At 38.2% G+C, this 14,326-nt stretch overlaps 1 protein-coding gene across 3 annotated transcripts in view; it reads left to right on the top strand.

Moving 5' to 3' along the window:
* The first annotated feature begins 254 nt into the window (after positions 1 to 254).
* FOCAD (focadhesin) overlaps positions 255 to 14,326 on the top strand; it is a 273,360-nt gene continuing 259,288 nt past the window's right edge. For all 3 annotated transcript variants that reach the window (XM_068973925.1, XM_068973926.1, XM_068973924.1), the window contains exons 1-3: positions 255 to 335; positions 3,048 to 3,122; positions 5,354 to 5,508. In XM_068973925.1, coding sequence (XP_068830026.1) covers positions 279 to 335; positions 3,048 to 3,122; positions 5,354 to 5,508 — 287 coding nt within the window. In that variant the 5' untranslated portion in view covers positions 255 to 278. The remainder of the gene's footprint in view (positions 336 to 3,047; positions 3,123 to 5,353; positions 5,509 to 14,326) is intronic.

Genomic DNA, 14,326 nt, shown 5'->3' with positions numbered 1-14,326 from the left:
CATCTGTTTTGGGATTTGCTCTCATGGGAAAACTAAGGACTGTTGGGCGTTTTTAGTTTACTATGCCATCAGTCATGCCATTTGAGGGCTGAAGTGGTTAACAGTGAAGGGTGTGCCAAGGGATTGTTCTCCAGGGCTCTGTGCTTTATTGCCATTGTTGAGTTTGTACAGAATTACTTTCATGTTATTTGACAAATAGTTACTTGAACTCCTTTTCCAAAGTAACAAATATCTTTTGTTTTGGTTACAGAATCTGCCTATATGTAAGAGAAGTAAAAATGTCGGATGACATAAGGAAAAGGTTTGAATTTCCAAATTCTCTTATCCAGTCACAGGTACTTTTACTTATTTGTTCATTTATTTATCTATTTTTGCTTCATGGTAACACATTAACATTTTTGGTGGATTGTTAATTGAAATTTATATTTTTAACATTAAATATTTTTATTCATCTATGTACAGGAGTATATATTAATAACTAACTTTTATATCAGTTAATTTGAAAATTTATATTAGGCATAGGAAAAGTAAATAGTGAAACTGACCAATCTGTGATTTTATTTATGTCATACTTTTCTTCTTAGAGATAAAAAACTTTGATTAACCTCTGAATATATATTTTTTGGTCTGTAATTAATTATTGGGAACAGAAGTAAATGGTTATACATCTTCAGAATGTCAGATATTCCTATTTTAAAAGGTATATTCTACTCTTAGTACAATTATTAAGCATAATAGATTTTTATAATAATGATATTAAATCAGTAAAATATCCTGGATTGAAAGATTAGATCTATATGCTAACTCAGGTAGAAGACTGTGATAATTAGTTTTAGAAGAGCTTTTCAGTTATTAGGGGTAAAACAGAACTGGTTTTCTGGTTAACCTTTAGCTAACGAGAAGCATTCTGGTTAATCAAGGCACCATAATAGCTACTGTTTTTTCTCATGAGAGTAGAGCAAAGGGGCCAGCAGAAGCCTGCCTGAAGATTTACCAACCTGCGGCGTCTTGGATACTCTCAGCAGTTGCCTTCGGAGTTGCCTGCTGTGGGAATTGACTTAGCTGGGTAGTGGGGAACCCTTCCATGAGGAGTACAACACTCCTGATGCAAGATTCCCTTCTACCTGACTGGGTTGGAGTCATATCCTGTGCAACACAGGTGCTTACCATGAAGAAGAAGATGAAGGCTTGGAGGACGCTGTCCACAGTTTCTATTTTCCTGTGCGTGGAGTCCCTTCATTAGCATAGATAAACAAATGCCTATATGTGTTGCTGTTAAATTAAAAGTGTATATGTATTGTTTAGTGGGCGGTATCCATTTAAGCTACTCTTTGTTATGGAAACCTTATGTAGCAGCATAGGCTGATTTATACTTGGATTTTGTATTTGAAAATCAATTTAGGCTATACTGTCTCATTTGTTAGAGGGATAAATTGGAAGGTAAATTAGAGAAATTGAATTTGGTGGGCAGTGGGGGATATTTATCATTAAGCTTATTTTCTGTTAGTCCTTTTTCTAAATATGAATGGTAGCTTTTTTTGTCCATTGTGTTTCATATTGGTTTCATTAGATGGTTGCAATTGTTCCCTGTCCTCTGTGAATACTTCTTATTGTTCTTTTGTAACCACTGCTCAGTGTTAGCACCATGTTTCATTGATTCACACATTTTTTTTCATGTTTAACATCTGTATTTAGTAATTGATGGCAGCAGTCATTATACAGTTGATACTGCCTGCACATTTGTGCATTTGGCCATGATTTTCTAAGAGTCTGAAAGAGCTCTTAGAAAATAAATATAAATTAACATAAAATCAAAAATTATGAGGCATTGTATAACATTAATTGGCAGCCCTTTTTTTTTCTTAGTGGTTCATGAAATAATGATGCATCTTGCATTTGATGGCCATTTACATTCAATGAAATATGGTTATATTGTAAACAGGAACTGAAGCTGTTCACTGATCCTCAATTTTTGTTACTATCTCTTTAACAAGGAAGTAAGAGGTCATTGATCTAAACTTAAATTTCATGTAAATAAGTGACTTGTAAAGACCATTGATCATTGAGGTCTGAATTCAATTCTAGTGTGTGAAATGCAAAAAGAAATGAAGGAGCAGATGCTGTGCTTTTGTTTGAGCTTTTCTGGAGGCTTTGCAAGGCTGATGGGTGTTTATACATCCATATCAGACATTGGTCACGTGGGCACACTGAATAGTTCTTGCCATAGCAAAATTTTTCCCAGCCCATACCTAGAATGGCAGTCCTCCTCGTTGCTAGTCTGTGGTTCTTCGACAGCAATGCTGGGTGGTGCTGAAGATCTAGGAGAATGGAGTTGAGACGATAGGAAGTAACAACATTTATATGTTTATGGGATCAATCAGCACTCCTACGAGAATCTTAGTTTTAATTCTGGGTTTTTTGACCAAAGACGATATGGGAAATTTTTAGAGATTTATGAGACTGAAAGCTTATTAAGGAGCTGAAACCTATGAGAAACCAACAGGGATATTACATCCTAGATCCTAGAGGGGAGAGAATGTTTGAAGTTGGGGGAGGACCTGTTGGTTCAAATCTGTGTGGGCCATAGCCATGAAGATGGTGATGAGTTTTCTCTATCTTCATTAAGGGCATGATGAAGCATGATGCGTTTCATTTAGTTGCAAAGATGATTTTAAAAGCTGTGGAGTTTCTCATTTGTCTCATGGATTAATGGATTAAGCAATCTCAAATTATCTTGTAATACCAAGTGACAACAATTTAAACAGAAAATCCAGCAATTTTCTCAACATCTGTGAACCGTAGTTTTCTTACTGGGATAAAATATAGGATAAAAATGCTTACCTTGAGGGTTGTTGTGAAGATGAGAGATTCCATTTGTGGAGTGCCAAGTACAGTGCCTTCTTCAGAGCACATACCCCCTGAATGGGAGTGTTATTACTGATTGACTGGTATACTCATATCCACTAGCACTGCTGTTAGTTACCTTCAAATTCACTATTGAGAGAGAACTTCTGAGGGAATGTATTCATTAATCTTGTTTGTTTTAGGCTGTGGGTCATCTTATTGCTGCAGTTCTAAAGGAAAACAGCTTTTCAGAAAAGATCCACCAGTGCACACACCAGGTCTGTCTTTAATTTTGTGCTTAGTTCTATTCAGATATTGCTGGTAACTGGACCACCTTTGCGCTTCTTTTGTTTTCCTCACAGGTCAGGTCACTATAGAAATGATTTTATCTATTTTTGTTTCTTTGTTTGCCATGTTTTTCTTTTAAACTTTAAAAAGTGTTACAACAGACTCCAGGAACTAGACAGGGAAGGGGTGAAGGGGAGTATTCTTATGACTATTAATGAAAAAGAACATGGGTGGAATGAGCATAGGCAGCCTTTAGAAGAAGGCCGATAGAGTTACTGCTGAGGGAATCTGTTTAACGGACAGAGTGAACACAATGGCTCTGCTGGGGTGTAGGAGATTTCTCAGGCTTTAGGTAGTCCCACACACAAGTTCTAAGTTAGAAAAGTCATGCTTTGATAGGTAGAACTGGAGGAAAAAATTCTGTATCATTCATAGGGTTGGTGAATGCCAATGCTGACATATTTACCACTTGGGTTTTGGTTGACCAGTGCTATGTAGCTTGACATGCTGATTGGAAACTCTGCTTAAGTTGGGCCTCTAAGGTAAACTCTATGGAGAATATAGGTGATGGAAATAAGATTTTTTTTCATAACAAATAAATTTATTTCCTTTCTCTCATATTCCTTTATATTAGCTACTTCAAATTACATTTCTGTATCCCTTCTGCTGACACATTGAGGTCAGTGTAGAGGCATACTTCACTAATGGGCATTTATCTGGTGTTTGTATGTAGTCATATAAATTAGGTTTTCCGAGAACTCTGATCTTAATCCTGCCTATAATCACATTATGTACTCTGAGAAGATCTGGTGGTTTTACTTAAACTGCCAGAATTTACTTAATGTCAAATCCCTGTAACTAAATGTTTCCTCTTCTGCTAATAAATGAGTGCTTCCTTCCATGAAGGTGCAATGTTACCTGAGGCAACAGTTTTTTATTCATTTATTTTGTTATTCTGGCTTAGAAGTGGAGTGATGATGTTTAGAACCCTTTGGTATGGTCCACACAGGTGAATAAAATTTCCTTTGGAATAAAAGAAATGGAATATAAATATTTGTTCCCTTCAGTGACTGTTAACTATCTTGTTCTGTACAGTTAGTTAGTGGGATCCTACGATTGAAAAGGCTCTCAGAGTCAGCTACCATGGGAAAGTGGGCACAATATATGTTGATTTTCATTAGTTTAGTTATTCCATGGGAGCTAGGGGTTGTAATTTTTTTTTCTGTCCAGATTTTATGTTTCCCTAGTAAATTATGTCAGAAGGAAGCAAAAATAGCTTCATTGTGTTCTTTAAAAAAAAAAAAGGCAAAAATAAATAACCCTAACTCCAAGTAAAATCTAAATGGACTTAGCCCAGAATACATTCAAATGTAGGTTCATCATTAGTAGTGAACTTTTTATTATTATTATTTTTTTTATTGAGGAGAGTCATAAGTTCCTGAGCAAGTTATGAGAGCTAGAACCTCTGCTTTACTAGAAATTTTCAAAATGAAGAACTATTTACTTTTGTGTCTTTCTGATGCTTTCCTATCAAAGATGACAGGTTCACAGTATGAAGGGAGAAGTCAAACTCTCTTCCTTGTGCAAAAAAGTTTTTCTAGGCATTTTTTGGTAGTCCTGGAACCAGCAGCTTGCTTGTAGCCTCAGCTGCTTCTGTCTCCTTCCTCTGGGTCCACATTCAGCTTCAATCACTTGGAGCAGGGGTGCCGTAAGGGACAGTGGGGTGACATAATCAGGTGCTCTTTCCTCCATGTTTGACCAGTTGATGATTTAAATAGAGGTTGGTGGGAGGAGAGGAGGAACACTTTCTGAAAATGTTCAGGGCTGGAAGCATAGGTATGACTTGAAGTCCAGCTTAGACTAACTGATATGCTGGTATGGTGGTGTCTGGTTAAATGGCTTGGTTAGAACATAGTGCTAGAACCAAACCATGGTTTTGATCTCCTAGTAGCTGCATTGCTTATACTCAGATAGAACCTCTGCAGCCAGCCTCAGTTTGCTGCAAAGACACCAGAGGAGAGAGAGTTAGGATATCAGAATACATCCACTGCCTCTCTTGGAAAACCAGCTCCAGTGTACCCTACACATGGTATGACACAACATCATTTTTGTAGAGGAAAGCCAGCCTACGGTGAACGAATTATGCTTTGATGAGCTGGTGGGGCTGTGTATGCATTTGATAGTCATCAGACGTGTGTTTTAATCACTGGTTTGATTTCAGACTCCGGCCTTGAACTTGCTGTGGGAGAAGTGTTGCAGCGATAATGTTGTAGTTCGAACAGCTTGCTGCGAGGGTCTGGTGGCCCTTGTCGCTCAGGATCACGCGGAGTTCAGCTATGTGCTCAATGGGATTCTCAACCTGATTCCATCAACCAGGTGCTCCTTTCCTTCATATTTGATCAGTTAATAGTTTAAATTTTTAGACAGAAATTCACTGATTTGCCATTAAGTTTCACCGTTCATCCTACTTACTAGTTATTGTTCTTTCTCTAAAAATGTCATACAGTTGATATTTCATATGTGGTGAAAACATGTTAAATTAAGCTCTGGAAATTTGGGCATTTGTGGTCATTTTGCTCTACTTAAGTTTTGGGACTCTGATTGAAAGTGTTATTGCTCTTTTTAATGAATAGCCAAGTTTATAACTCACAGTTTGCAGTGTAATTTCCTGACTTATTTTAAGAAAGGAGGTTGCCCATAAGCAATACTCATTCCACAGTGGTAAAGTTGATACCCTATTAGCCTTGGTCAGCCTTTAACATCAGTGCATACATTAGAAAATAATGGCATCGATTTCTTTAAAAGCATTTTGTGCTTTAGACATACCTTCCCCTGATTATTTGAAGTAAATAATGTTTAGTTTTTTGAATTTGTTTGGTTTGACCGTATTTATTCCATTCACTGCTGCTGCTTCACTGCTGCTGCTGTTTAGTTGCTGTTGTGTCCAACTCTTTGCAACCCCCTAGTGGACTGGGGGTTCCTCTTCTCCGGGATTTCCCTGGCAAGAATACTGGGCTGGGTGCCATTCCCTTCTCCAGGGGATCTTCCTGACCTAGGGATTGAACCTGTGTCTCCGGCTGGCAGGGAGATTTTTTGCTGATTCAGCCACCAAGGAAACCCAGAACTGAATATTTGATCTTTTTTTCTGCCTTCGGTGGAGATGGAATATAGCTGTCACCATCAGTCTTTGGTTAGTGCCTTCCTGGACTTGAGGTCTATTGAATTAAATAACCTCTGGCCTTTTTTAATATATATTTTATTTTTTAAAATTAGAGGATAATTACTTTACAATATTGTGATGGTTTTTACCATATATCAACATAAAAACAGCATTAGGTGTACAAATGCCCCCCCCCCCCCTTTCACCCATCCCCATCCCACCCCTCTAGATTATCACAGAGCACTGGGTTTGGGTTCCCTGTATCATACAGCAAATTCCTACGGGCTGTCTATTTTACATAAGGTGATGTATAGGTTTCAATGCTATTTGCTCATGTAATCCAACCCTCTCCTTTCCCCTCTGTGTCCAAAATGTCTGTGTCTCCTTGGCTGCCCTGCCAGTAGGCTTGTCAGTACTATTTTTCTAAATTCCACATATATGTGTTAACATATGACATTTGTCTTTCTCTTTCTGATTTACTTCACTCTGTGTAATAGGCTCTAGGTTCATCCACCTCATTAACTGACTCAAATGTGTTCCTTTCTATAGCTGAGTAATATTCCATTGTGTATATGAACCAGAACTTTCTTATCCATTCATCTGTTGATGGACATCTAGATTGCTTCCATGTCATAGCTATTGTAAATAGTTTTGCAGTGAACACTGGGGTACATATATCTTTTTCAGTTCTGGTCTCCTCAGGGTATATGCCCAGTAGTGGGATTGCTGGGTTGTATGCTAGCTTTGTTTGGAGTTTATAAAGGACTCTCCATACTGTTCTCCACAGTGGCTGTAGCAATTTGCATTCCCACCAACAGTGCAAGAGGATTCTCTTTTTTTCCACACCCCCTCTAGCATTGATAATTTGTAGACTTTTTGATAATGACCATTCTGACTGGTGCTGGTGTGAGATGATACCTCATTATAGTTTTTGTTTGCATTTCTCTAATAATGAGTGAATACCTTCCCAGGTGGCGCTAGTGGTAAAGAACCTGCCTGAAAATGCAGGAGTCAAAGAGATGTGGGTTTGATCCCTGGGTCAGGAAGATCCCCTGGAATAGGAATTGGCAACCCACTCCAGTATTCCTGCCTGGAAAATTCCATGGACAGAGGAGCCTGGTGGGTTGCAGTCCATGGGGTCTCAGAAGAGTCAGACACAACTGAGCAAGTGAGCAGACAAATAATGAGCAATGTTGAACATCTTTTCATGTGTTAATAGTCATCAACCTCTGGCCTTTTAACCTTTCTTCACAAATCTTATTTTGTTCCCTTAGATTATCTTTTTGGAACTTTGTGGAAGCTTGATTTTTCTGTATAGTCTGCATATAGTCTTTTTCGTCTACATTTGTCGTCCAAGCCCTTTAGTATGGTATACATGCCCTTCCCAAACTAGTTCCCACCTTCTGTTCAGCCTGTGTTTCCTGCCATGAGCACTCCTGTTAGCCATACACACCTGATCCCTGTTCTGACACCTGTGCACACTGCGTTTCTGCATGTAATATTCCTTCTGATATCTCAGCTCAGATATCAGCTCTTCTACCTAGATACTTCCCCCTTTCCAGCTGGGCTGCTTGCTCTTTCACAATATGTTTCACAATATTTTTAACCTGTATTTTTGTCTCTAGCACACTCTTTAACAGTAGATAACCAGATCATTCTGAATAAAGATTTGATCAAATTGATGCAAAATTTAAATTGGTTAGTCTCAGAATTACTCTGTCTGTATCTCCTGTGGCTACCAATTTAGACAATATGAATACTCTAAGAAACTTAAATCTTTTTTTCAGGATCCTTCAATTGTTAAAGTTCCTATATTTGAGTACAATAAAATTCAAAGCTTTCTTCTATATCTTGGCCATGTTTCCAAAGACTCTTGAAAACTAATGGTAACCTTATGTTTAAAATTACTCGCTGAAGCACTGCCTATGATTGAAAATAATAAGAAACTGGTAAATTATGGCATATTGATACAGTGGAATATTATACAGCTGGAAAAATAAGGAATGATGGAAAAGATATATTTTTTCACTAAAAAATGAAAAAGAATACTATGTCTAGTAGGCTACTTTTTTATTTTTTAAAGAAAACACATGTACCTATAAATTTTCAGTGACATGTGCATACAACATCTTTAAAAGAATAAATAAGACCTGGTAAGACTTTTACCTCTGAGAAGAAAAACTGAGGTACAGAGGAAAGACAGAATATTTGCCTCATATGCCTTTTTGAATTTTTAACTCTGTGAGTGAATCTGCTCAGTCGTGTCTGACTCTTTGCAACCCCATGGACTGTAGCCTGCCAGGCTCCTCCGTCCATGGGATTCTCCAGGCAAGAGTGCTGGAGTGGGCTGCCATTTCCTTCTCCAGGGGATCTTCCTGACCCAGGGATCGAACCCGGGTCTCCCACATTACAGGTAGACGCTTTAACCTCTGAGCCGCCAGGGAAGCCTATTTAACTATGTGAACGTGTTGCTAATTCAAAAGTCTATTTTTTAATTAAAAAGTCTGATATTACTGACAAATTTTAATGTATACAGATGGCATGCTGATCCACTGTCAGCAAAACTTCTGCCTTCCAGTTTACAGCAGCGATGATGGACTTAGACTGATGTGCAAAGGATGGCCCGTGCCATTTTCTGATGAGACATCGGAAACATCTTATCATTTTCTAATAAGACATTCTTGAATTAAAGGTATAATCTAACTTGCTCTGATTATCTCTTAGAGACGTTCCCCTGGCCCCTTTAAGATGCTGATAGTCTTACTTTTGGATCTAAACAATACAACTACACAGTGCAAGGAGGTTCTAATGTTGTAAATTTAAGGAGAAAGCTATTTAGGGAGGAACTAATACTACTATCCACATTTGAAAAAATGACTGAGCCAAAATCTTGGTGGCTTGTTTAAGGACAACCAATAAATTACATAAAGAGAGACACATTAAAACTTAACCTTTTAAAAGTCAAAGTCAAGTCAAGTCCCCTCAAAACTGATATTTTTGTGGTTATACAATAGGATCCTTCTAAAAAATATTTAGATATGAGAGTTGGACCATAAAGAAGGATAAGTGTCGAAGAATTGTTGCTTTCAAAGTGTGGTGCTGGAGAAGACTCTTGAGAGTCCTTCAACAGCAAGGAGATCAAACCATTCAATCCTAAAGGAAATCAACCCTGAATATTCATTGGAAGGACTGATGCTGAAGCTTTGATGCTCCAATCCTTTGGCTACCTGATGTGAACAGCTGACTCATTGCAAAAGACTCTGATGCTGGGAAAGATTGAGGGCAAGAGGAAAAGGGGATGACAGAGGACTAGATGGTTGGATGGCATCACCAACTCAATGGACATGAGTTTGAGCAAGTTCCAGGAGATGGTGAAGGACGAGGAAGCCTGGCGTGCTGCAGTCCATGGGGTTCCCAATGAGTCAGACATGACTGAGCGACTGAACAACGACAACAGAAAAAAACATTTGTTCAAGTGTGCACGCATGTGTGCATGTGCGTGTGGGCATGCACGCAAAGAAAAAGACAGAAAATAAGTTTTTAGCTGTTTTAAAAGTTTTTTTTACAGTTTCTTAGAGTATTCATGTTGTCTACATTGGTAGCCACAGGAGATGTAGGCAGAATAGATTCTGAAGCTGACCAATTTAACTTTAGCATCAATTTGATCATGAAATGTGTTATAAAACTGCTAGGTTTTCTTTATTCTTGCCAGTAGACATAATGATTATTTGTGAAGAATTTTCTTTCTTTGTTTTATTTCAAGTAGCACAGCTTTGTGGTTTGCAGTGATTACAAAGACTATACTCTGCATTGTTTACAGCTTAGAAAAAACCAAAATGAGAATTAAATTTAAGAAATTAGGTTAAATTTAATTAAAAACAGGGAACCCACACAGCCGGCTCTTCCAAATGCTCCTCAGGGAATCTTCTGAGACAGAAAACTGTTTTTATCTTTGGGATCTAAAAGCAGAAATGACTTTGTCATTTCCCTGTGGTTCTTGGCTGAGACATTTTGGATCTTCTGTTTCCAGTGTTCAAATTTCTGCTTGTCTCTGGCTGTCTCTTTTTGAAATAGAGATTTATTGCAACGTAGAGGTATCTTGGGCACAGAACCACACAAAGATTGCTCAGCTTTGATGTAGAAGAATGAGTGTAAAACTGTTATTTTTTCATTTTGTCTGCCTAGCATTCTTCAGAGGGAGAGAGAGAGAAGGGGAGAGAGGGAGAAGAAGAGAGGGCAGTGGGCGGGCGGAGAGAGAGACAGAGGGAGGGAAGGAAGGAGGGAGAAGAAGCATCCTTCTATGGAATAGACATTTAGACAATGTCGGAGAAGGCAGTGGCACCCCACTCCAGTACTCTTGCCTGGAAAATCCCTTGGATGGAGGAGCCTGGTAGGCTGCAGTCCATGGAGTGGCTAAGAGTCGGACACGACTGAGCGACTTCACTTTCACTTTTCACTTTCATGCACTGGAGAGGGAAATGGCAACCCACTCCAGTGTTCCTGCCTGGAGAATCCCAGGGACGGGGGAGCCTGGTGGGCTGCCGTCTCTGGGGTCGCACAGACTCGGACACGACTGAAGCGACTTAGCAGCAGCAGCAGACAATGTAGCTTCTGGAGCTTTCTCAGCATTAAATGTTGATAGCTGTAAGGGAAGTTGGAGGGACAAGTCAGTGTGGTTCTTCCTCTCTGTTTTAACCTACTCCTTGGCTCTTTTTTTCTTTTTGTCCATGGAATTCTCCAGGCTGGAGTATTGGAGTGGGTAGCCATTCCCTTCTCTAGCATATCTTCCTGACCCAGGGATCCAACCTGGGTCTTGCGCATTGTGGGCAGATTCTTTGCCATCTGAGCCACCAGGGAAGCCCCTTTGCAGGTCTAGTCTGTAAAATTCCCCTGCAACATGTATGAAAAGCTTCCCTCTCTTCCACCCCTCTCCCTCCCACCCCCTCCCCCTCCAGATCCAACCCACAATTTGAGAAGCATTGGTCTGGAGCCTGCTACATTGTATAGTCTAACTTTGAAAAGAGACTTGACATTTGTAAAGCTCTGGTTGTCTAAAATTCAGGGAGTGGCTGGGAAAGTGTCTGGCTCTGTTTGAGAGACTGTTCCCTTCAAAGGAATAGTCTGATGTCCAAGAGCACTCTGGGGTTCAAAGCGGAGGCAACATGAAACAATTGTAAACTAGTTTTTATAGCTTCTGTAAACAAAGAAATGGACATAAGAGGTCCAAAATGTTCTTTTAATCAGCAAGGAAATTGAAAAAAAATTATTTCCTAGGGAGGGTGAAGGAAAGAAGGGGACTACAAAGGAAACACAGTAAGGAAATTATTATCAGGAGTTAAATGTGAATTTTGAAGTTAGATAAAATTAAAATAAAGTGAATGATATATGGTAGCATGTGCTTTTCTTGTCCTTTAAGGAACTGCTTGTTTTAAGTTTAGGTTGTTTTTGGTTTTGTTAGTTTTTGTTTTTACGTTGAGTTCATCCTAATATAAAGATTCCCATAAGCAAGGAGTTTCCCTGTTTTTCTTTCCTTAGATCCCTTAACTGTGCTAACTTCTAGAAAGCTTCATGCAGCCATTGTTACAGTTGCTTAGTAACAGGATGGTGAATAAAAACCATACTCTCCTATGGAATCAGGTATTTAGTTTTCGATATTGAGATGTCATGACAGCCTGTAATTTCAGTTCAACTGCTTCCCCGACCCCCTACCCCTTCTTTCAAAAAATATGTTTGGTAGGATGTTAATGCTCTAGATAAACTAGCACTTGATTTGTGTTCTCTTTTGTGCATTCAAATAGGAGAGGAAGCTGTAATTTATGTATTTTGGGGGAAAATAAAGTGCATTAAGGTGTGAGAGATGAAAGTCTATTTTCTGAGACTCCTTAAAGGTACTTTTTAGTAAATCTCAAATGAGATGTTTAAAATGCCTGGCTAAAGCTGCTGGATCCAGTGAGTCTTGGATCATGGACTGATAAAGGTCTAGGGTGGTTAAAAATGTTTTGAGATCTAATTGGAGTTAAGACTTAGGGCAATTTAATGAAAACATTCTTGTCTCTCAGGCTCTTCTCTTTTGTTGATGACCCTGTTCCTTGGGAAACTTAATTGCTTTGTTATCGTGTAAGAAATGGTTCAGTCCCTGGGTCGAGAAGATTCCCTGGAGGAGGAAATGGCAACCCACTCCAAGATACATGCCTGGGAAATCCCATGGACAGAGGAGCCTGGCCAGCTACAGTCCATGGGGTCATAAAAGAGTTGGACGCGACTGAGTGTCTGAGTACTCATCAGTACTCGGGAAATGGTTAGCAACCGAGGAGACTACTGCATTCATACCTTGTATTATAGAAGCTTTTCTATATTATTTAGCTTTATTTTATTTGGCAGGAGAAGAACTAAAGAAGGATGCCTTTTTTAGGTTTCCCAAGATTTGAGGAAGACAGTCGTGGTTAGCATGCTTATTTGCAGCCAGGGAGTCAGAGAATTTTTTGTGACTTTGAGATGGTTTCAGGGTTTATATCTACATTGGTGTCATTGCTCATTTAATTTTAACTCTTATCTGACAATGACATAATTCCTGGTTCAGGGCTACTTCCTCATCTTGTCTTTCAAGTATTCCTTAAGCCTTTTAACTTGTTTTCAGATGCTCTCCTTGCCTTTTTCAAATCCTTTTTCTTTCTCTAAACTTACAGAATCTCTTTCAACTTGCAGCTCATAATCAGAAAAGTAATTCCAGCCACTTTCCTCATCTAGGACATTCTGCCCTATTTCTTGTTAAGTTAGCTGACCTGGTTGAAGGCTTTGTTTGTCAAAAAATCTTCTATTATAAGAGTCACGTGTTTATGCGAAGATGTTTTTAGGTGATTTTTAAAAAGTGACTACTGAAATACATGATACTTCTTTTATAATGGGAAGATGTTTCAGAAGAAATCAGGCTGTTTTCTGGTACTTAGAAGATAAATAAATATGCGGAACTTTCTGAAGCAAAATCTCAGTAACATATTACTTAAAAATTTTTTGACAGAAATATCATTTTTTGTTATTTATTCAACCTTGGTTTTCCCAGAACTTTAAAAAATTTATTACCTCTCGTCCTGGCTTTTTTTTTCTCATATAATTTTATAACAAATACAGGAAATGACTTGACCATTAATCTAGTGTTTAACACTTATTTGCTAGGACATACTGTATTTAAGGCTGACCACTTACCCTTTTGAGTTAAAAAGAGACTTGGCTACATTTGTACCATTTGTTCCCATGAAACCCAGGGAAGCTCTCTTTTGGAATGTTTGTGTAATTCTCTTCAACACAAACTTTTGTTATTCTCATCCCTGGTCAAAAAATTTGTATGGGTACTTTCTTGCGCCTTATATTTTGAATATTTTGAAGATAAAGAACCAAGCATTAATTGTAGTGTTTTCAAAAGGAGAGCGAGCATATGGTATTTATGTATGCTTACATACATAAGTACAGTGTTTAATGGTATAATCAAATAAACCCCAGACAAAGGAAACCTGAGACATGGTATTCATATACACAATAGTAATTATGCTATATTTACCTAGGGAAGAACAATTTTTATGTGTGGTTTTGATTAGTATAGTCTGTGCAGCTTGACCAAGAAATTTTTTTCTTTTTTTTTTTTTTCTGGAATATTCAGCATCATTATTGACCTACACTCCCTTTTATGATGAGATCTGGGTTTAGCTCTTATGCCAGTGAAAATTGAGCTTCCTTTTTAAACAATTTTTAAAAAATAGTTATTTATATTAGTTTCATCTGTACAGCAAAATGATTCAGTTATATATATATATATTTTTCTTTAATATTCTCTTTCATTATCAGTTATTACAAAATATTGACTATGCTTCCCTGGGCTATACAGTAGGTCCTTATGGGTCTTATAAATAGTATTTTATAAATAGTAGTATGCCTATGTTAATCCCAAACTCCTCATTTATCCCTACTGCCTCCTTTGGTAACCATAAGTTTGTTTTCTATGTCTGTGAGTCTGTTTCTGTTTTGTAAAGAAATTCATTT

Source organism: Capricornis sumatraensis, chromosome 6 (assembly GCF_032405125.1).
Source record: "Capricornis sumatraensis isolate serow.1 chromosome 6, serow.2, whole genome shotgun sequence".
Taxonomy (NCBI): domain Eukaryota; kingdom Metazoa; phylum Chordata; class Mammalia; order Artiodactyla; family Bovidae; genus Capricornis; species Capricornis sumatraensis.
The sequence above is the reverse complement of the archived record's forward strand: the minus strand, read 5'-3'. Positions and strand labels throughout refer to the sequence as shown.